The sequence below is a fragment of the Quercus suber genome, unplaced genomic scaffold (assembly GCF_002906115.3).
Source record: "Quercus suber isolate HL8 unplaced genomic scaffold, Cork oak 2.0 scaffold_731, whole genome shotgun sequence".
Taxonomy (NCBI): domain Eukaryota; kingdom Viridiplantae; phylum Streptophyta; class Magnoliopsida; order Fagales; family Fagaceae; genus Quercus; species Quercus suber.
In genome coordinates, this window is record NW_027070171.1 from 216,675 (window position 1) to 238,611 (window position 21,937).

The following is a 21,937-nucleotide window of genomic DNA, read 5'->3' on the forward strand; positions in this document are numbered from 1 at the left end:
TATATATAAAGAATAAACTTTTTGAAAGAAAATGAAGAAATTCTTCAAATCATATGGTCCAAAAATCATATTAACATGGTGACTTTCTTAATGAATTCCTCGGATCAGGTCCCAGATCATCAGCCATGGTGCTTGACTCTCCATGCTTGGCAGAGATTCAAAAGCAGATCACTCCCTATTTAATCCATTTCTTATGCAAAGAGAACACAGTAGATGGCATGGAGACAATAGCAAGTAAGAAGGGAGGCATGTACAGAAGCAGTCATGAAGCTTAAGCCGGCACAGTAATACAAGAGATTACATGCAGTTGACAAGAGTTTTACTAAAAAATATAAATTGAATGTGCATGCACAACCTCATTCAATCATACTATGAGGCCCTAAAATACCTGATTGAGCAAAAAAGGGCAATATAGTCAACATATACTGGCTTCCATTTCAACTTATACTCACATTTAATCAAAATGCACTGCTTTATTATTTAATATAAAACTTACACACTTAGAAAACAATGTTGATATTACAATGATTTATGAAAGAATTTGAGGTTCAAGTTATTCCTGTCATTTCTCCAGCTAAATTAGCAAATGAACATACAAGCTTTGGCCAAGTCCAAATTCTTTCCTATTTAGTAAAGTATTATTATCTGTACACCTTGCACACTTTAGACAGGTAGCATGTCTCTTTCACAAACCAAGACTACATGTCTAAATTGCCTCTTCAAATCCCACTTTATTTGGCTATAGTCTAAGACAAAAGACACTAAATCAATTCAAGAAGTTCCTTGGTGCATACTCTTTGCAGATGATATAATTTTAGTAGATAAACTAGAAGTGAAGTTAATGCCAAGTTAGCATAAACGCTCTAGAAAATATATAGGGAACATCTAAGTAGAAAGAAGAGTAGTACTAAGTCATCATGCTGAATGCCCCTTGTTGCCAATGAAGGCCTTCAATACATCAATGTTTGCATTTTACAATACCATAACAACATAGAAAATTCAATGAATCATCCTGAGTTCCAGTTCCAATGAAAAATAAATTACCAAAACTAAACAAATATAGACTAACAAAATCTCCAGGAAACATGCATCCCATATTCAAAGGAAAAAAAAAAGTTGGCAATAAAGCATGTCAAAATATTTTAATATAACAATCCTATTAGAACACAAAACACAAGCTAAAGAAGCACAAAATACACAAAATAACATAAGACAACATTTTTCCTCCAATGCTGTTCATATTCCAACCAAAACTACCAGTTACCTCACTGTAACAATGTCATCAATCTTCAAGATCATCCTCACGCACTCTGTTGCAAGTGTGATGGCACTGGTACTCACGAGCAGCGGCTGCACCACATTCTCCTCCAAGATATTAGTAATCTGCCCTTTCCTCACATTAATCCCGGCATTGATCTCCCCTTGGGCGTGTCGGTTCCTCAGCTCAGTCACAATTGCAATCGGATTCAACCCTGCATTCTCAGCCAGGGTATAGGGAATAACCTCAAGTGCCTCAGCAAACGACTTCACACAATAACCCTCCATACCGTGCAGCACCTTCGCCCAAGCACCCAACTGCCTTGAAAGCTCAATCTCAGGCGCCCCACCTCCCGCAATCAAAAACCTCTTGCTAACCAAACACCTAACCACACACAGAGCATCGTGCAAACTCCTCTCGGCCTCATCAAGCACCAGCTGGTTCGAGCCGCGAACCAAAACAGTTGTAGTCCGACCCATATCCTTAATCCCAGTAATCTTCACAATCTTTCCATCCCCAACAGGAAGCTCCTCCACAAGATCAGCATAGCCCAACTTCTCAGCCCGAAAATGCTCGATATTCGCAATTGGCAAACAATTCAAAGTCTTGGTGATGAACTCAATCTCATCACGCTCCACATCCTTCACCACAAGAATCTTCGCTTTTGCGAGGTAATGTAATGACAAGTCGGTCACCGCGTCACGCAAAATGCTCTTCTGAATCAACAAGACATTGCAGCCAGTGGTTTTAATCTTCTTAATCATTCCCAAAATGTATTGCCTCTCTTCTTTCAATATCCTATCCATTTGCGCATAATCTGAAACCACAATACTCTGTTCGATATCGGTCTTCGGCGGCGAAATCTGGAACTGAATGACGGCGATTTTCGCGTTCTCCATACGAGTGAGTCCACCGGAAGCGTGACTCACTTTCTTGTCGAAAACGAGGCCTTTCACAAGCTCGGTATCATCCACGGTACCGCCAAGTTTCTTCACGATCTTGATATCTCGTAGATCGACGATATCGGGTTTCTCCGGATCGACTACGGAGAGAACGGAATCAACGGCGAGCGGAGCGAGGAGACTGGAGTACTGACTAACGACCTTGCTGTTGAGAGAAGTGGAAGCGGACTTGATGAGAGACTCGCGATCGGAGAGCTCGACAGGGACAGCCATGGCGGTGAGGACATCGACGGCTTTGAGAGCGGCCTTATGTAGAGAGTCGGAGATAACCGTAGGGTGAATACCGTGGGAGAGCAGAGAGAGGCACTGACGGAGGAGAGCGCCGGCGATGACGACGACGGTGGTGGTGCCGTCACCGGCGGCGGAGTCTTGGGACTTGGAGAGCTCGACGAGCATCTTGGCGGCGGGCTGGAGGACCTCCATCTTGTTGAGGATGGTGGCGCCGTCGTTGGTGATGATGACGTCGCCGGAGGAGGTGGCGATCATCTTGTCCATGCCGCGCGGGCCGAGGCTGGTGCGGACGGTGTCGGCGACGGTGCGGGCGGAGAGGATGTTGGACTGCCTGACGTCTTCTTTGCGCTTGTTGTCCACGTAGGACTCCGTCTTGGAGCCGGATCGCGGGAGAGCGACTGTTGCTGGTGATGCCATTGTTGCAAAAACCCTAACCCTAGAGAGAGAGAGAGAGAGAGAGAGAGAGACTGTGAGAGTGTGTATGAAATGTGGAAGTTGAGAGTGAGAAATGAAACCCTAAGAGAGAGAGAGAGGGTTTTTGAGACTTCGAAAGAGGGAAGCGGGAGAGTATTCTGGAGGGTTTCAGTACGGGAAGGAATTAGAAATGTGAGTGAGTGAGAAACTGACCTACTTCAAATACGCCCCAAACGACAGCGTTTCCGGTTTTAGGCCTAGGTTATATGGTCCGATTGAATTGACCTTGGTGTTTTTTTGGGTTAGGCCCGTTAGCCCAACTGTGTTTTTGTTGTAATCGCTGGCTTTTTCTATAAAGGCTTCTTTAAAAAAAATATATTATTTTAAATTTATTCTATTCAATAATTTTGTCAAATTTTGTTAAAATATTTCCATTAAAAATATATTTTCACTTGAAAAAAAAGTTATTGATTTTTATATGATTTTTTTTTTCATTTGTTAATTACATACTTAACATAAACTTTTTAGCGAAATTTAACAAAATTTCATAATTAAATAAAATTGAAACTTAAGATGACTCAATTGAATGAAAATAAAATTAGAAGATTGAAATAAATTTCAATCAAATACATTTTAGCCTAATTAGCTTTGTTTCGGGAGGACACACTAGCTTTTTCTTTAGCAATTTTTTTTAGATAGATAGTGATGGAAGTGGAGTACTAGAGACGGTGTTCCAATCACAAACATTAGACACCACCAAAACAGTTTACACGTAAATTAATACATTTTAGGTGTTTTATGGATTTCCTATGGTTTATCTTGATGAAAGTAGATTGGTTGTATGAAGATTAGGCTGTTGCAATCACAATTTTATGGGCATTTTGGTCAAATAAGAATGAAGTTCGTCATGGTGGTTTAAGGAAGAATGGGAAGCAACTGATTCTATGGTGTACTCACTACTTGGAGGAGTATTGGGCGGTTGTGGAAGTCCCAGTGAAGCTTTCTCAAGTTTTGGTTTCAAAATGGGAGCCTCCGTCTTTTCCTTTTTATAAGGTTAACATAGATGGAGCTGTTTTTAAGGAATAAAAAGAACTTGGAGTGGAGGCTGTAATTTGAGACCATGTTGGAAATTTTATTGCAAGTTTTAGCAAGAAATTTCTGTGTCTTTTGGGAGCTATTGAAATTGAGGCAAAGGCCTTTGAATTTGGTTTGGAATTTGCTAAGGATATGGGTATTCAGGACTTTGTTCTAGGAGGAGATTCACTTAATATTGTTCATGCTCTTAGCGCAAATTCTCATTCTACTTCAACAATTGCTGCTCTGATTTATGGGATGTAGGCCGCTTCCTTTGAGTTTTGGAATGTTTTATTTTCTCATATTCGTAGGAATGGCAATGTGCTTGCTCGCCAATGAGCTAAACATGCTTTAGGCATCTTGACTTTTTTGTTTGGATTAAAGAGTGTCCTTGTTTTCTTGAATAGATTCTTCTCCATGATGTACCTTCTGCTTTTAATTATTAATGAAGTATGTGCATTTTCTATTAAACAATTAAAAATTAAAAAAAAAAAAAAAAAACCCCTCAAAACAAGTTTTAATTTCATCTTCTTATTACACCCAAAAAGAGGGGAAAAAATAATCTTATTTTTCTGATTAATTTTATGGGTGCCTCTCCTAATGTGTTTACCTTACATTTTGTTGGTTGGAAAGGATGAACTTTTCGATAGCCTGGGTTGTTTTTGTACATATCCCACGGTTACATAATTTAAAAATTTTAGTGCCGTCTTCACTCCATTTTTATTCCCTTCATCCTTCATCTGCACAAAAATTATCTAGACTGAAAATGATGGAGAATCAATTGATTGCCTATACAACTACAAGACCATGGAGAAAATCACAAGCACAAATCAAAGCTTTCTTTCTGCCTTTTTGTTCTGAACCGAACACACAAGCATAAAAAAATAATGTAAGATTTTGATAAAGTGACATTTCTTTGAATTCATCTTTTTCATGAATAACATTGGACTACAAAGTAATTCTGTGTAAAATTTTAATAAGGCATAAGAGCCTGGTCAAAGGAAGTTCAGCATCTAATAAATAAATACTATGTCTAACTTCCGAAAGTTGAGCCACACTTCCAGTTCCAGCAGGACTCAAAGGCTTTCATCCACCAGACTTCTCAGGTTTTACATAAGCAATTTACAAAAAATGAATTGCACAGATTGATCTAACATGTACATTTTTGCTTTAAGAAACTTTTTCTAACTTGCTAACTCTTACTCTGCCAAGAATGTTTCTATTTTTACCTTTGGCTAAATTCATCACTCTACTGAAACTGCCTATGTTACAAAAGTTGAGGTATACTTATGCAGCCGTGACTTGCCTCCGAGATGAGACATGCAGCATCTTTGTGTAAAACTAATAAATAATTTTCTTCATCTGAGTGGCAGTAGAATCTCCACTTTGGCCTCTGAACAATGTTATCCCCCATTCCAAAATTAAGGATTCAATAAGGTCAATAACTGTCATAGAATTTATGAACTGCAGCTTCACTTCTACATTAAACTGTCTGGAGGGTTCCCTAAGGTCCGCACCTGTTTTAGATCTTTTGAAAAGTATGCTCCAGTCTAGTTGCAACTCCAAGTCCGGAAAGATTTGAACTCCATTCCACCAAATCTTTCATTTGGGAAAATAACAATAATTGTTCTCTATGATCACTTTAACCCCACTTAGCACCACGAATTGAGGTTCTTCTCTGATCTTTCCTTTTGCTCTTCTTTAGAAGCATAGACATGTGGTCAATATCTGTAGGAACTGAAGGGCTCTCACCACTCAACCACAGTAGAGCCTCACCAGCAGCGTCCTTCTCTGCGAGTTTCTTACTGGTGCAAGGTTTCCCCACAAAATTCAACCCATTAAAGATCACAGTGGAACGGAACTGGTTATTTTTCAGTTCTTTTGTCTTGTATGTGGGTGCTTCATGTCCTGCCCTGGCAAGCAATGTCTGTAGGTGATTCTTCAAATTATTACCCTCAACTCCACCTTTCGAGAGTGCACCTGGTAGCATATCTTTTGTTGCCTTCTTTGAGGGTGCTGGCAGGTGCCGACCAAAGACAAATCTACCATCACATTGGTCCTCTGAGACTAGCAATCTTACAGTTGAAAGGAGCTTGTCATTGTATAATTGCATATCATGCTTGGGATCCAAGAGCTGCCCACAAATATCAAGAAAATCAAAGAGTGCATCAACATTTTAGCAATTGAATATGTGCTTCACATGAGGAGATTCTCATAAGAAATTATATTCTCAGAAATAAAGTAGTAATTTTTATATAAATAATAAACGTTTTGGCACAAGTACTAAATACTCCCAAAGAAAATAAGTTCATCATTCCTTTTGTTATAAAATTCTAACAAAAGATGATTGATATCATACCATTATCTACATTTACATTTTTTACAATAAACAAAATGCTATTTTACTCTGGTGGGCCATATTTAAGTGGGCTTTATTTTGATGGGTCCATTCTAGAGTGCTAAATTTGCTTGACAAACTAATTTTTTTGATAAGTAAAAATTTGCTGGACAAACTAATGAAAAATACTAATAACTATTTGTTTATAAGACTCTTTTTGTGAACTATGAAATTAGGTGATAGAGTGGGCCTAGTTAGTTTTATTTTGTAGCCCTGTCATATAAGTTAATATTCTTTTTCCCCACTTTAGGATTTAATTTTTAGTGGCACATTCTTATCTTAAGTCACTGTAATTTCTACTGCTAAAAATTGTCCTCTTTTAAAATAATTTAGCAATTTCTTTTTACTTCATACCCTCCACCCATTCTTGTGGGAAGAGAAAGTGCAGTTTGAGCCAGAATTCATTGGCATTTTGGTTTGATCAATTTTTGCTCGTGTCTGTGCGCGCAAAAATTGATCAAGAAATAGAGTAGAGAGAGAACTCTAGATTAAGAAATAAGGGTTCAAAATGACATCAATACAGGAATGATCATCTCTGAAGAATTCAAATGCATTTGAGTTTTGAGTTGGGCAAAATGGTCAATTCTTACTTTCTTCTGTATTAGTTCTTCAACTTCTCTCCTTAAGCTTATGAACGTATCTGCTAAAGCAGGTTTCATGAAAAATTCCAAGTATCCTCCCAACATTTTTAGGTGCCCATCCTATCAAAAGTCAGTTATAGCATCAGCATCTTCCACTAGTAATACATATTCCATAAGCAAAAGGTATAACTCAAATGAAAGAACTTACTAGTCCACCCCTGGAAATGTTCCCTCCAAATAAGAGAAGCACTGAATCGGAGACACCAGTTGAATCGCGAAGAAATACAGAATTTACTTTCACCTTTTCATTGAAAACTAACCATGGATATGGAATTTTGGGTACCCCAGCATTCACAGAATTCTATTTGATACAGTTCAGAATTAATAACAAGGCAATCATAATTTTGTAGCATTGGTGCTTCCATTCAAACAGAAATGCATTTAAGAATGTACTTAAGTTCCAAAAGACAAGAAACTTACCGAGTACAGAAGTACTTGACCATCCTCCATTGTTTTCAGTGCTATTGACTTCTCTTTGTTCTGTAGAAAGAAAATTCTTTCAGTGCATACTATATACCAAAGAACAAATATTGGTAACCCAAAAAGATATATCAAACTCTGACGTAACTTCTGGCTGAACAGATTAATTCATTTAAATATAAAAAGAAGTGCCTTTATAACTCTTTTTGCTCACTGGACTTCAGCTTACATGACAAATAAAACCAAACATGCAGAGAAGAAAATATTTAAGGGAAGGCAGAGCAAAACGAATAAGAGAAAAGAGAAAAAAGGGGGTGGGGTGAAGGGGGAAGGGAGTGAGGAAGCATGACTTACCACAACAGAGCATATTCCAGGGAACAAGCCTGCACAGATGATAGCTCGGATAAGATGCTCGTCATGGCTCCATCTATTGCAGTTTTCTGGGTCTTGATCAACTAGACCTGTGTCCTTCAGCAAAAAGAAGAACTGCTTCCGAAGAGAGTCAATGGCTTTCAGTGTTTGAGCAGAAAGGAAATTTCTCCAACAGTACTCATAACTGGATTGCTTTCTTTCAGCATCTTTCCAACCCTCATAAGCTCGGACAAGGGCAAGGTGGTCACTGTAATTACGGGCAGCAAACTGTGCCTTTGCAGACTCTGCAAGCTGCAGAAAGTGAAGAAACAAAAGATGATTACTCACTCTCTTTTAATTGAGAACCTGATGCTTGATATGAATTAATAGTTAGGATTGTATATCTGCCCCCATCATCAAACAACGAAAATCACTTGGAATAAGTTAAGACCTGTCTGGTACAAGAAGCATATGTCATTCTTACTGCAATTTAGATGGAGGAAAACACGATGACAAAAACATTGGATTGTCCAAGTGTAATGTCTCATTCCTCCATATTCTAACTTCTCTAACAATACTCACAACTGACTTATGACCTCAAACATCTCTAATCCCCATGATCCCCCCATTTACTCCAAATTTAAATAATCAACATATAATGTAATACACAGCTTTTCTGAATACTTACATTCTAAATAATCTCTCAATTAATCATAGGATGGATATAAAGTGTTACATAGCTAATATTGTATGAGTTCCTCTCCACCCTACCATTTCTAGAAGGGTCTAGAATATCCTTTTTTTATGACGTGGAACCTCACCAAGAGTCTAGAATATCCTAGTGGTGAGCTGCCACTGATGAGGTATCCCTCACCAGCTGGCATTGTCAAGAACATTCTCTATTCCTCATAACCAACTCTCCTATATATGTGGAATATAGTGGCCAAGGGCTGAATCATATTTTCAGCTTCTACTTTTGAATCTTCCTCATTGAATTCTCTTCTAAATATTCCGTTAACATAAGGAAAGGAAGCATATATCAAGTCTGCATTATTTTTTTGATAAATATCGTAACTTTTGTGAAACAAGATAGCCCAAGTACACAGGAAGTATACTATGAGACCATCACAATCAAACTCTCAAATTACAATTAAAAATTAGATCTAAAAGAGAATTAAAAGAAAATGAACCCAAAGATGACATCCAATCAAACACAGATTTCCATAAAAACAGCTTCAGATTGGGAATATCAAGTCTAGAGTATTCATAGCTCATCATGCATGCGTGCAAGGAAGGTAAACAAGATTAACACAGAAATACATACTAGAACATAGAAAATCATCAATATTTCACAAGGAACACATAGGATGAATCTTACATCTTTCTTGTCGAATGGCATCAAGAATGGATCTCTGGCACTAAGACCAGCAACAACAGTCATTATTGGATCTAAGCAGTTGAAAATAGCCCCAAATATGAGCATCTTTCCAAGTTTTGGTTCAACTGGAAGTGTTGACAAGTTGCGTCCTGTAAAGCAACCAGTCATGAGGATAAAACCAAAAGCACTGCCTTGAAACAGTCTAGAAACAAAAATAATCTCTGTGCGAAACAGAACCAAAAAAGTGCATGTGTATGTGTGTGTGTGAAACAGCTTAGATACAAAAATGGTGTCTCTGTTAAACAATTTAGAAAAAAAAGGAGTCTGTGTGTGAAGTAGCTTAGAAACAAGACTGGTGTCTGTGTGAAACAGCTTAGAAACAATGATATTCATGCATTCTACAGCATTGAACCAAGACTGGTGTCTCTGTGTATGTGTATGTGAAACAGCTTAGATACAAAAATGGTGTCTCTGTTAAACAGCTTAGGGAAAAAAAATGACGTGCAAAATAGCTTTAGAAACAAGACTGGTGTCTCTGTGGCGTGTGGGTGTTTCTATACCTAGCAAAGTCAGATTTTCATTCTCATCCAAAGCCCCAATGATCTTCAAGTATTCTACAGCATTTTGAACCTACAAATCAAGCATGATACAAATAAATAACATATCTAATTGCATAAAAATACCAATGGAGACAGAAGCAGAAAAATATAGGGTCATAATCCAAAAGCATATATTTTAATAGCATCCAGAAAGAAACATTTCTGGACAGTGATGAATATGCAAAGGCTCAGAAGCAAACTCAAATTGAAATTTACCGATAGAGGTTCTGGTGGCTGCAATGCCCTAGATAAGAATTCTGAAATACTTCCAAGTTGTAAACTTTTGATTTGTAAACATAACGATTGTAATGGTGTCCTTAAAAGTTCTGGCAATTGATAATCAGCAAAAGCATCATATACACATCTAGGATAGAGATGATAACACTCGCCAGGTTGAACCCGACCAGCTCTTCCTCTCCTCTACAAATTAGAAGCGAAAATCTAGTATCAGCAGTCCATGAGATGAATCAAATCTCACAATAAAAAGTCAATAGTGTGCAAAGAACTGTAAAACCTGACATTAAAATTTGAGTGCTACATAACTACTAAATCATACAAAATTTTACAAAGCAGAAGAAAGAATGTGGATAGTCAATAATGCTCAAGCTTTGCATCATGTGTCACAAGATCTGGGATGAGTTTCATGAAAACCCACTTGAGCTAAGTTAGGCAAAATGGAGGGGAATGGAATGGAACGGAGAGGGAAAAGGGAAGGGAAAGTTATCTTTCCTTCAGGTGTTTGATTTCTTAAAGGAAATTGAATGAAAAGAAGTTTAAATTAGTGTGTCCCACAGAAGTTGAAGACTAGATACAACCACCCACCCATTTTAAGGGGAAGAGAAAGTGCCATTTGAGCCAAAACTCATTGGCATAATGAACTTCAGAAGTTTAAGGCTAGATACAACCACAACAACACTCAAACAATGCAAGTGGAGGCCTTTCTAGAGGAAAAAGGGGCTGTAACAACATTTTTCACTTGTGGATTATAAGGACACTTCTTATACCTGTCCACAAAAAATGTATATACTCAACTGAACCATGGTTAAAGACTGCAGGTGCCACATAAATGTATGGGGACAAACTGAGCATGATAGTATCCTCTTCAAACAAATGAATTCTTTAAGAATAAGAAAGGAACATAAAAAACTCCAAACTTGTTTAAAAAGAGGCTTTTGTTCTGTTGACACAAGTGAGCCATCAACCCAACACAAATAGACCTAATATGACTGGTCTATTGAAAAGAATATTTAGGTCAATCATTTATAAAATTTTTGGAGCAGAAGGATTTTTTCAGGACACTTTGGGCAATGAGTAATCAATAAACACAACAAGAAGTTAATCAAGGAAATGTCCTCAACAAATGATAATATGTTTCTTAAACATACTGTGAGCAGGTCATACAGTTTAAACATCCTGTATGAACATGGTTTACCTACCAAAACCCATAGACTTTCTATTAGTTTATCTTTTCCTAATCACCTAAAATACATGTATCCTGCCACAGAACCAGTTACCATCAACCAAACACACCCACAAATAAGAATCTACAAGATGGGCATGCCCATAGGGACAGTAACTAATGCATTTTGTACATGGAAAAAAAAAATTCACAATAAAATAAGAGTTGATATCATGTCAGATATAATCTCTTAAACTAGATATGATAGTGGGTTGTTATCAGAATAATCTTACTTGCCGAGCAGCAGCCTTTGATATCCAGGATGGTAGCAAACAAGGGGTATTATTTAGTGCATCATATGATGTCTCTTTTGCCTTTCCACAATCAACCACAAAAACAACATCATTGATGGTGATACTAGTCTCAGCCATGTTTGTAGCTAGAACTATTTTCCTCACTCCATCTTCAGGCTTATCAAATATTAATCTCTGTATGCAAAACAACATAAAGAAGGAATCAGGAAAATTTACCTGCATTTGATGAATGGTATTGTTCAAATCTGAAAATGTAATAAGATGTGATGTAAAACATGTAAATGACATATAAAATGAGGTTGTAATCCTCTTTCAGTCTACCAAGAGGGAAGGGATTATAATTTAAGCCAAAAATAATTACATCTAGCAATGCAGTTGGTTAGGTTACTTGAGAAAATATACCTCAATAGGAAAGGTTTCCAATTACACCAATTGGTTTCAAATCAGAGTTTTTGAACCCGAATTGGCTTCAGTAGGGTTTAGTCAGTATTATGTTTATCAAGCTTTGCATTATTTTATTCATAATTAAATTACAAACATACTGGGAATCAGCCTCTCTAAAATAAAATAAAAAAATTGGAGGCTCCCTACTAATCACCCCTTTCAAACCCCGCAACAATGGGAGCTTTATGCACTAGGAATGACCTTTATATTACATACATACATATTTCAAATATTTAATCAACAAAAAGTATATTCAAGAGAAATAATTAGGATTTTCAGGTTTATGGGATGCATGCTGGTAGTAATAACTAAATACGAGTTGAATTTCAGGACACAGAGTCTTAATTGCATTTTGGTGGTTAGATTCATGATATGCTATTAAAAATGATAACTGAGTCAAGATAAACTTAGGATGTCCAAGCCCACATACAACAATAATGCAATATTCCTTCAAAGATGACATTTTGATTATTTATTGCATTAAATTGAGAATAAACATAGAAGTCATGATATTGTAGTAAGAAGTATTATAATATAAAATGAGAATAAATTGGGTTAGGAGCTGGCGTAAAAGGTGTGTTTTATGCCAGCCATTCCTGACCCGCCACGTCATATTTTTACCCACTAAATAATAAACTTTAACGGTTAACACACAATTTCCCCCAAATCTTCATAAATTAAAACCCAATTTCACTGTGAAAATCATAGAAGTGACCATTGGAGACAGTGACGATGATGCTTATACTCTGAAAGTGACACCTGACAAAACCACCAGGACCAAGTGGTTGTGCCGATGATGTTGACCATTTTTTAAATCTCAGTGACTTGGAGTTCTAGACCAAGTTTCTCTTCAATCTTATGGAGAGAGTAGCCAAAAAAAAAAAAAAAAAAAAAATGGAAAAAGCAATAACTCAGAAAAAAATCCTACTGTTTACAAATCTCCGACAACTTCTCAGACTATATCGCCGGACTCATTTCCAAAAGCTCTTGTTGTAACTGTTTTTTGAACAGTAAGATTGGGATACGATTTTCTGCAAATTTTGGGTTTAATTTTTCTTTATTAAATTTGGTATTTGAGAGGAAGTGGTAGTGTGTGTTATCGTTTATTATTTTTATGGGTAAAAAACTAAAAAAATTTCAGCTTCCACAGTCCACACTACAACGATGTTCTTTGATTTTTTTTTTCCCCCTTAAAATAAAAATTATTAATGACTGTGTTTGGTAGAGAAGAAAATCAGAAGGAAAAAGCCGCATAAATCTTCTCCACTTGTTTTTGGTAGCCTAGAAAATTAAAAGGTAAAGCTAAACAAAGTTTCATCTCCATTAAGCGTTTGGTAGCCAAGAAAACCAAAAGGAAAATCCTCGTGTTCTTCACAAAGAAACCCAAAAAACACCCAATGGCCTTGATTCAACCACATCAGCCAAGGGCCAAACCTCTGACACAAAATTGCCATCAACCACCACATCAAACTCCAAATACCCACTTCAACCACACCCAAAATCCAGTCAACCCACTTGTCAAAAGGAAAGAAAAAAAATACTAAAAGAAAGAGGGAGAGATTCAGACGTTATTTCTGAAGATTTTGGAGTAATCGTGTGTGTTAAAGTTTATTGTTTAGTGGGTAAAATCTGATGTGGTGGGTCAGGATTGGCTGGCATAAAACACACCTTTTACGCTAGCTCCTGACCCAATTTATTCTCTTATATCTATTGATAGGTAAAGTTAAGTCACAAAGCATGCCTAATTTAAGCCTCAAGGTTTTAGTTTTGAGCCTTGTCCCATTAACACCAAATGCTTCCCAAATTCATAAATAGCATATTGATTTCAACGAAAATACATCATCAACATAAGATTCAATTTATTGGAACATTTTGTCTTTTCCAGGAGTTTTCCACAACAAAATCATTGTAATAACTATGCATAGAATTTTCTCAAAAAAAAAAAAAAAAAAAAAAAAACTATGTATAGAAGACACTTGGATAAATAATGCAATTACCTGCTCAGAGCTGGCCATGGAACCATGACATGCAAGAAGCAGCACCTTGCTTGGGTCGCCCAAGAGGGGATGAGATTGGAGCTGGTCCTTCAAAGAATTTATGTCATCCCAACCAGTCATAAAAACCAAAACAGCACCAGGCCTTTCCTTCTTGACTATGTGGCAGAGAACATATTCAATGAGGTTAAAACCAATTGAGTCAGGATTCCAACAGGATAAAGAATCCTGAGTCCGTAGGCTATAATCCTTAAAGTCGGCAGCTTCAACTGCATCCTGTTCACAAGAGTGGGAGCAGATTGCTATAGAACCAAGAGTAAGCAACAAAAACTAGATAAGATCGCAAATTTGCATACCTCAACAGCAGAAGCAATCTGGCTCTTCCTCTTTTTTAGAGTTTGAGCTTGTTTCTGCATTTTCCACACCTTTTCTTGACCATAATCATCAATTTGATTATATGAAGTCAATCGATATCCAGTCATTTCCAGAATATTCTCCAGAAAATATGAGCGGACTGGGTATGTAAACCCCTGAAATAAACAAAAAGAAAAACACCACCCAAAGAAAGAAAAAAAAAATGTCAGTCTGGCATTGCTTACATTCAGATCATGTCATATTCTCTCTTTTTCTGGTAGACATAAAAATCCAAGGTGCCAAGGGCTCTCCAAATATTAAACAAAATATACAAAGAAATGAAAGAAAAAGAACAAAAGGAATCAGGACCAAGAAATACTACCACCATAGAAGTTAACGAATGAACAAGAGAAGATCCATCCAATATTATAAGAGCCAGTATGTATAACAATTTCACAAAATATTTATTTTTATAATTATATTTAAGTACTACAAACTCAATTAATACTAATTCAAATTAATTTGGAGTAGTCCCATGGATGCTTAACAAATTGAGGTGGGCTCTATTTATCTTTATTTGTCATTCTGTCTGAGCTAAGGTCGTGCTGTCCATCATCTCCCTACTGATTGATATCCTCCTTCAATATGTGTAAGCACTACAAACTCAATGCTCAAAATCTCCAAGACACGTATATACTTTGATGAATATTTCACCTTAACTTGAAACTTTTGGATGCTTCTAACTTGAGTTATCAATTAAAAAATGAAAAAAAATTCAAGCAAATTTAGGTCTCTAACTTTGACAAAGAAGTTGACTTTGCAAGACTTTCAGAAGTCTTCACTCCTGAATTTAGCCCATAAGTTCACCTATTTTCAAAACTTACAGATCAACAAAAGAAAGAGAACTTGAGAGGCCTTGGGGAAATAAATGATGGATAAGAATATAAATCTTATTTTTCAGCATTCAATACGGCCTATAATGCCCTCCAATTAACTGAAATGCACTATAAGGGCCATTATAGACTACAAAATAAAAATGGCAGGCACAATGTTGATGATTTCAGACAAGCTACCCACAACAGTAATGATAAACAACAAACATGTCATAAAAGCAAACAAGAACATGAGTTAGCCCTGGTTATGATGGTAATAGTTATGGAGTCACCTAAACTTCATCATCCAACAATCATTTCAGTAGTTGTACTTGCATTATATGTGAAGGGATTTTAACAAAGAAATGATATAGTGATTAGCATTGTGAACTTTTTTTCTTTTGATAAATAACATTCTTATTGATGAAGAAAATAGGCCAATTACACAGGAGTATAGAGGGAACAAGGAAATCAATCTCTCAAAGCAGCACCGTGAACTTACAGGAATATGAATCATTGGAGCACCACCGAANAGGTATTAATACATATATGATTTTGCAGGTCATTGTTGTCTCAGGTGAAACTGGCTGTGGTAAAACCACGCAACTTCCTCAATACATTTTGGAATCTGAGATTGAAGCAGCCCGTGGAGCTGTCTGTAGTATTATATGTACTCAGCCTAGAAGAATATCTGCCATGTCTGTTTCTGAAAGAGTTGCTGCAGAAAGAGGGGAGAAACTGGGAGATTCTGTAAGTTTTGTATCTGATATTATTACTCTTGCCTCTAGAACTTAAGCTCGTTCAATCATTTTTATTAGCTCGATTATAAATAACCCCCCTCCCCTCTTCCCCAATTAAACCTATTTTCCTTCTGAAAGGTTGGTTATAAAGTTCGGCTAGAGGGAATGAAAGGGAGGGACACTCGTCTTCTCTTTTGCACCACTGGCATATTGTTGAGGAGATTACTTGTTGATAGACATTTGAAAGGGGTAACTCATGTTATAGTCGACGAGATTCATGAACGTGGAATGAACGAAGGTAACATTGGAATTGATTTATGGGTTGTTCATCATTATTTCAAATGGGATGTTGACCATTGTTTGCTTTTATTCCAGATTTTCTTCTTATTGTTCTCAAAGAACTCCTTCACCGTAGACCAGAATTGAGGTTGATTTTGATGAGTGCAACCTTAAATGCTGAGCTTTTCTCTTCCTACTTCGGTGGTGCTCCAATGATTCATATTCCTGTAAGTTCACGGTGCTGCTTTGAGAGATTGATTTCCTTGTTCCCTCTATACTCCTGTGTAATTGGCCTATTTTCTTCATCAATAAGAATGTTATTTATCAAAAGAAAAAAAGTTCACAATGCTAATCACTATATCATTTCTTTGTTAAAATCCTTCACATATAATGCAAGTACAACTACTGAAATGATTGTTGGATGATGAAGTTTAGGTGACTCCATAACTATTACCATCATAACCAGGGCTAACTCATGTTCTTGTTTGCTTTTATGACATGTTTGTTGTTTATCATTACTGTTGTGGGTAGCTTGTCTGAAATCATCAACATTGTGCCTGCCATTTTTATTTTGTAGTCTATAATGGCCCTTATAGTGCATTTCAGTTAATTGGAGGGCATTATAGGCCGTATTGAATGCTGAAAAATAAGATTTATATTCTTATCCATCATTTATTTCCCAAGGCCTCTCAAGTTCTCTTTCTTTTGTTGATCTGTAAGTTTTGAAAATAGGTGAACTTATGGGCTAAATTCAGGAGTGAAGACTTCTGAAAGTCTTGCAAAGTCAACTTCTTTGTCAAAGTTAGAGACCTAAATTTGCTTGAATTTTTTTTCATTTTTTAATTGATAACTCAAGTTAGAAGCATCCAAAAGTTTCAAGTTAAGGTGAAATATTCATCAAAGTATATACGTGTCTTGGAGATTTTGAGCATTGAGTTTGTAGTGCTTACACATATTGAAGGAGGATATCAATCAGTAGGGAGATGATGGACAGCACGACCTTAGCTCAGACAGAATGACAAATAAAGATAAATAGAGCCCACCTCAATTTGTTAAGCATCCATGGGACTACTCCAAATTAATTTGAATTAGTATTAATTGAGTTTGTAGTACTTAAATATAATTATAAAAATAAATATTTTGTGAAATTGTTATACATACTGGCTCTTATAATATTGGATGGATCTTCTCTTGTTCATTCGTTAACTTCTATGGTGGTAGTATTTCTTGGTCCTGATTCCTTTTGTTCTTTTTCTTTCATTTCTTTGTATATTTTGTTTAATATTTGGAGAGCCCTTGGCACCTTGGATTTTTATGTCTACCAGAAAAAGAGAGAATATGACATGATCTGAATGTAAGCAATGCCAGACTGACATTTTTTTTTTCTTTCTTTGGGTGGTGTTTTTCTTTTGTTTATTTCAGGGGTTTACATACCCAGTCCGCTCATATTTTCTGGAGAATATTCTGGAAATGACTGGATATCGATTGACTTCATATAATCAAATTGATGATTATGGTCAAGAAAAGGTGTGGAAAATGCAGAAACAAGCTCAAACTCTAAAAAAGAGGAAGAGCCAGATTGCTTCTGCTGTTGAGGTATGCAAATTTGCGATCTTATCTAGTTTTTGTTGCTTACTCTTGGTTCTATAGCAATCTGCTCCCACTCTTGTGAACAGGATGCAGTTGAAGCTGCCGACTTTAAGGATTATAGCCTACGGACTCAGGATTCTTTATCCTGTTGGAATCCTGACTCAATTGGTTTTAACCTCATTGAATATGTTCTCTGCCACATAGTCAAGAAGGAAAGGCCTGGTGCTGTTTTGGTTTTTATGACTGGTTGGGATGACATAAATTCTTTGAAGGACCAGCTCCAATCTCATCCCCTCTTGGGCGACCCAAGCAAGGTGCTGCTTCTTGCATGTCATGGTTCCATGGCCAGCTCTGAGGGGGGGGGGGGGGGGGGGGGGGGGGGGGGGGGGGGGGGGGGGTCAACATGTAGATTGGCTTTATTTAGGCTCGGTTGGTGCTTCTGGTGGGGTTTTGTTGATGTGGGACAACAGGATGATGGACAAGGTGGAGGAAGCCGTGGGTCGTTTCTCTATTTCTTGTAAATTCAAAAATATGGCGGATCATTTCGTTTGGGCCTTAACTGGTGTTTATGGACCCAATAGTGATAGAGACAGGAGGTTCTTATGGGATGAGTTATCTGGCCTGCGTAGTTGGTGGGATGTGCCTTGGTGTGTGGGTGGTGATTTTAATGTGGTGCGTTTTCCTTCTGAACGGTCTGGTTCTACAAGTTTCACTTCAGCTATGCTTTGGTTTTCAGATTTTATTTCTGGGCAAAGTCTTGTTGATCTGCCTTTGGTTGGGGGGAATTTCACTTGGTCTAACACTAGAGAGGTTGTTGCTAGTTCCAGATTGGACAGGTTTCTTTTGTCCGCAAATTGGAAGGAGAATTTTCCATCTGTTTGTCAACGCCGTCTTCCTAGGTTAATGTCAGATCATTTTCCTATCCTTCTTGAGGGCGAAAATTTACACAGAGGCAAAAGACCTTTTAAATTTGAGAACATGTGGTTAAAGGATGAGGGCTTTTTGGGAAGGGTGACTTCTTGGTGGGAGTCCTATTATTTCCAAGGAACTCTTAGTTTTTCTTTGGCTAACAAGTTGAAGATGCTGAAATTGGATTTGAAGAGATGGAATGTGGAGGAGTTTGGTAATATAGGTCGTAGGGTGCAAAACTTGTGGAAGGGCTTTAATGTTTTGGAAGTTATTGAGGAAGCTCATGCTCTTACTGAGGAGGAAAGGAGGGAAAAGGATCGTATTCATGGAGAGTTAGAGAAATCTATTTTGTTGGAAGAGATTTGTTGGAGACAAAAATCTAGGGCTCTTTTTCTTAAAGAGGGAGATAGGAACACAAAATTCTTTCATCGTATTGCAAATTCTCATAGAAGATGCAACACTATCGATAGACTTATGGTGGATGGAGAGTTATGTTCGGATGAGGGGATAATTGAGGGGTGTATTACTTAGTTCTATAGGCAGCTTTACTCGGAGAATGTGGTACATCGACCTCTTTTGGATGAGGTTGTTTTTTCTAGAATTTCTGAGGAAGATGCCACTTGGTTGGACAGACCTTTCGATGAGGAAGAAGTTTCTGGAGTGGTCCATGAGTTCAAAGGTGATAAAGCGCCAAGTCCGGATGGTTTTACTATGGCATTTTTTCAGTCTTGTTGGAGCACGGTGAAAAATGATGTTATGAATGTGTTTCATGTTTTTCATGAACATGCTGTGTTTGAAAAGAGTCTTAATGCTACTTTTATTGCTCTTATTCCTAAGAAAGTTGATGCTGTGGATGTCCAAGACTTTTTGCCTATTAGCTTGGTGGGTGGGTTGTACAAGATTATCGCTAAAGTGTTAGCCAATCGAATGCGAAGGGTGGTTCATGGTCTTATTTCAGAATCGCCTTTGTGAAAGGTCGTCAGATTTTAGACTCTGTCCTTATTGCTTCTGAGTGTCTAGACAGTCATTTGAAGGTGGGGATTCTGGGGGTGTTGTGCAAGCTAGACATTGAAAAAGCGTACGATCATGTGAATAGGGAGTTTCTCATGTTTTTGTCACAGCAGTGTGGGTTTTCTGAAAAGTGGAGAAGGTGGATCAGGTGTTGTATTTCAACTGTCAAATTCTCCATTTTGATCAATGGATGTCCTTCTGACTTTTTTGGGAGTTCTAGAGGACTTCGGCAAGATGATCCTTTATCCCCATTTCTCTTTGATATTGTTATGGAGGCCTTGAGCCGAATGTTGGTTGCGGCTACTGCAGCTGGTCAGTTTTTGGGTTTCTCAGTTGGGAATGAAGTTGGTTCCTTGTTGTCGGTGTCTCATTTATTGTTCGCGGATGATACTCTTGTTTTTTGTGACGCAAACAACACTCATATTACAGCTCTACGTGGGATTCTCTCTAGATTCGAGGAGATGTCAGGGCTGAAAATCAATTTAGGTAAGTTTGAATTGGTTCTAGTTGGGGATGTGTCTAATCTTCATGAGTTAGAGGAGATTTTGGGCTGTAGGGAGTCTGCCCTTCCGTTGAAATATTTAGGTCTCCTGTTGGGTGCTTCTTATAAAGATAAGACTATTTGGAATCCTATCTTGGAAAAGATGGAGCGTAGGTTAGTTGGTTGGAAGATGTTGTATTTATCCAAGGGGGGTAAAGTTACCCTTATTAAGAGTACACTCTCTAGCTTAACTACGTATTTCCTTTCTCTTCTCCCTATTCCTGTTAAGGTGGCTAAGAGGATGGAGAAATTACAAAGAGATTTTCTTTGGACTAGTATTAGGGATGATCGTAAAATTCATTTAGTTAATTGGACTAAGGTTTGTAGGCCAGTGAAGAATGGAGGGTTAGGCATCCGATGCTTGAGAAGGTTTAATTCTGCCTTGTTAGCCAAATGGTTGTGGCGTTATGGTTAAGAGAATGATGCCCTTTGGAGAAGGGTCATTGGGGGGAAGTATGGGAATGAGTGGGGTGGTTGGCGCACAAAATCTGTGTCGGGGGCTTATGGTGTGTGTTTGTGGAAGTGCATTAGAAGTGGCTGGTTGATTTTTTCCAAGTGCCTTCGGTATGATTTGGGTGATGGTACTCGTGTGAAGTTTTGGGATGATGTGTGGTGTAGGGATCGTCCTCTTAAGGAGGAGTTCCCAAACTTATATAATATTAGTAGGACAAGGGAGGCGTCAGTCTCTGAGGTTATGTGCTTCGCAAATGGGAGAGTTTCTTGGGACATTCAGTTCCGTCGCTTAGTGAACGATCAAGAGTCACTTTCTTTGGATTCGCTTTTGGTCTTGATTTATTCCGCAAAGGTCCGGGGTGTTGGTCCTGACAAACTTTGTTGGAAGCCTGCCTGCAACCGAGGTTTCAAGGTGAGTGGGTTTTATCATTTTCTATCCCCATCTACGATATTTCCCTTTCCTTGGAAAATGGTGTGGCAGTCGAAGATTCCTCCTTGGGTTGCCTTTTTCTCTTGGACTGCGGCTTTAGGAAAGATTTTAACTAATAATAATCTACGGAAGAGACACTTTGTTGTTCTTGAGTGGTGCTTTATGTGCAAAGGGTGTGGGGAATCTGTAGATCATCTCCTCCTTCACTGTCCTTTTGCTTTTGAAATGTGGAGTATGATTTTCTGCTTGTTTGATATTTGTTGGGTGATGCCGCAAAGGGTAGCGGATTTGTTGGATTGCTGGTCTTGCAACTTCAGGCGACATCGTAATTTAGTTATTTGGAGGATTGTACCGCACTGTTTGATGTGGTGTATCTAGCGGGAACGGAATTCGAGAAGCTTTGAGGATCGTGAGCGGTCCATTCTTGAGTTTAAGTCTTTTTTGTTTTCTACTCTTCTCGAATGGTGTTTGGTTTTACCTTCTTTTTCTTGTATTTCCCTTTCTGGGTTGCTTGATCATTGTACTTTGTTTTCTTGATGTTCTTGCCTCTTTCGTACATTTCCTAAGCACGGGGCTGTGTTTTTTCAATATATTTTTAAGTTACTTATCAAAAAAAAAAAAAAATCGCTCACATTTTCAAAGTACAAGTATACTTTAGCACACTTTCAGAAAGAAACTAAATAAGTTGTTCCCAATGGACACTTCATATCCAAAACCAGCTAAATGGAGACCACAGGTAGAGTCTCTACAAATAGATTGAGAGGAAATTATGGCCCAAGACGCATATTAATGATGAAAAAGGATCCTTCTTGGCGTCAAGGCCTCAGTGGACTGAATTAAGTTGAGATGAGTTCAATATAAATAATATATAAGCTTATCAC

The 21,937-nt window shown here is 37.7% G+C and overlaps 3 protein-coding genes across 3 annotated transcripts; 1 reads left to right on the top strand and 2 right to left on the bottom strand.

Moving 5' to 3' along the window:
* Positions 1–908: 908 nt before the first annotated feature.
* LOC112030215 (T-complex protein 1 subunit delta) lies at positions 909–3,070 on the bottom strand. The gene has a single exon (XM_024062910.2). The coding sequence runs from the start codon at positions 2,866–2,868 to the stop codon at positions 1,261–1,263; it is 1,608 nt and encodes a 535-aa protein (XP_023918678.1). The 5' UTR covers positions 2,869–3,070; the 3' UTR covers positions 909–1,260.
* Positions 3,071–4,816: 1,746 nt separating this feature from the next.
* On the bottom strand, positions 4,817–15,629 carry LOC112030200 (DExH-box ATP-dependent RNA helicase DExH3). Its single transcript, XM_024062895.2, has 12 exons — positions 15,606–15,629; positions 14,234–14,407; positions 13,881–14,153; positions 11,419–11,613; positions 9,943–10,146; positions 9,688–9,757; positions 9,128–9,276; positions 7,753–8,061; positions 7,399–7,458; positions 7,127–7,279; positions 6,928–7,038; positions 4,817–6,073 (listed from the first exon to the last, which is right to left on the bottom strand). Exons 1-12 carry the CDS (start codon positions 15,618–15,620, stop codon positions 5,582–5,584), a joined length of 2,205 nt encoding a protein of 734 aa, XP_023918663.2. The 5' UTR covers positions 15,621–15,629; the 3' UTR covers positions 4,817–5,581.
* Positions 15,630–15,652: 23 nt separating this feature from the next.
* LOC136064670 (DExH-box ATP-dependent RNA helicase DExH3-like) lies at positions 15,653–18,233 on the top strand. Its single transcript, XM_065766685.1, has 5 exons — positions 15,653–15,853; positions 15,982–16,141; positions 16,219–16,349; positions 17,545–17,718; positions 17,799–18,233. The coding sequence occupies exons 1-5, from the start codon at positions 15,653–15,655 to the stop codon at positions 18,231–18,233; spliced, it is 1,101 nt and encodes a 366-aa protein (XP_065622757.1).
* The last annotated feature ends 3,704 nt before the right edge of the window (positions 18,234–21,937 follow it).

Excerpts from the sequence above, each read along its gene's own strand:
- LOC112030215 (XM_024062910.2), bottom strand. The coding sequence starts at position 2,868 with ATGGCATCACCAGCAACAGTCGCTCTCCCGCGATCCGGCTCCAAGACG.
- LOC112030200 (XM_024062895.2), bottom strand. Across the intron at positions 7,039-7,126 it reads ACATTTCCAGGGGTGGACTA|GATGGGCACCTAAAAATGTT; the intron begins GTAAGTTCTTTC and ends GACTTTTGATAG. Across the intron at positions 6,074-6,927 it reads AAGAACTAATACAGAAGAAA|CTCTTGGATCCCAAGCATGA; the intron begins GTAAGAATTGAC and ends ATTTGTGGGCAG.
- LOC136064670 (XM_065766685.1), top strand. The coding sequence starts at position 15,653 with ATGATTTTGCAGGTCATTGTTGTCTCAGGTGAAACTGGCTGTGGTAAA. Across the intron at positions 15,854-15,981 it reads GGGAGAAACTGGGAGATTCT|GTTGGTTATAAAGTTCGGCT; the intron begins GTAAGTTTTGTA and ends TCCTTCTGAAAG. Across the intron at positions 16,350-17,544 it reads CTCCAATGATTCATATTCCT|GGGTTTACATACCCAGTCCG; the intron begins GTAAGTTCACGG and ends TGTTTATTTCAG.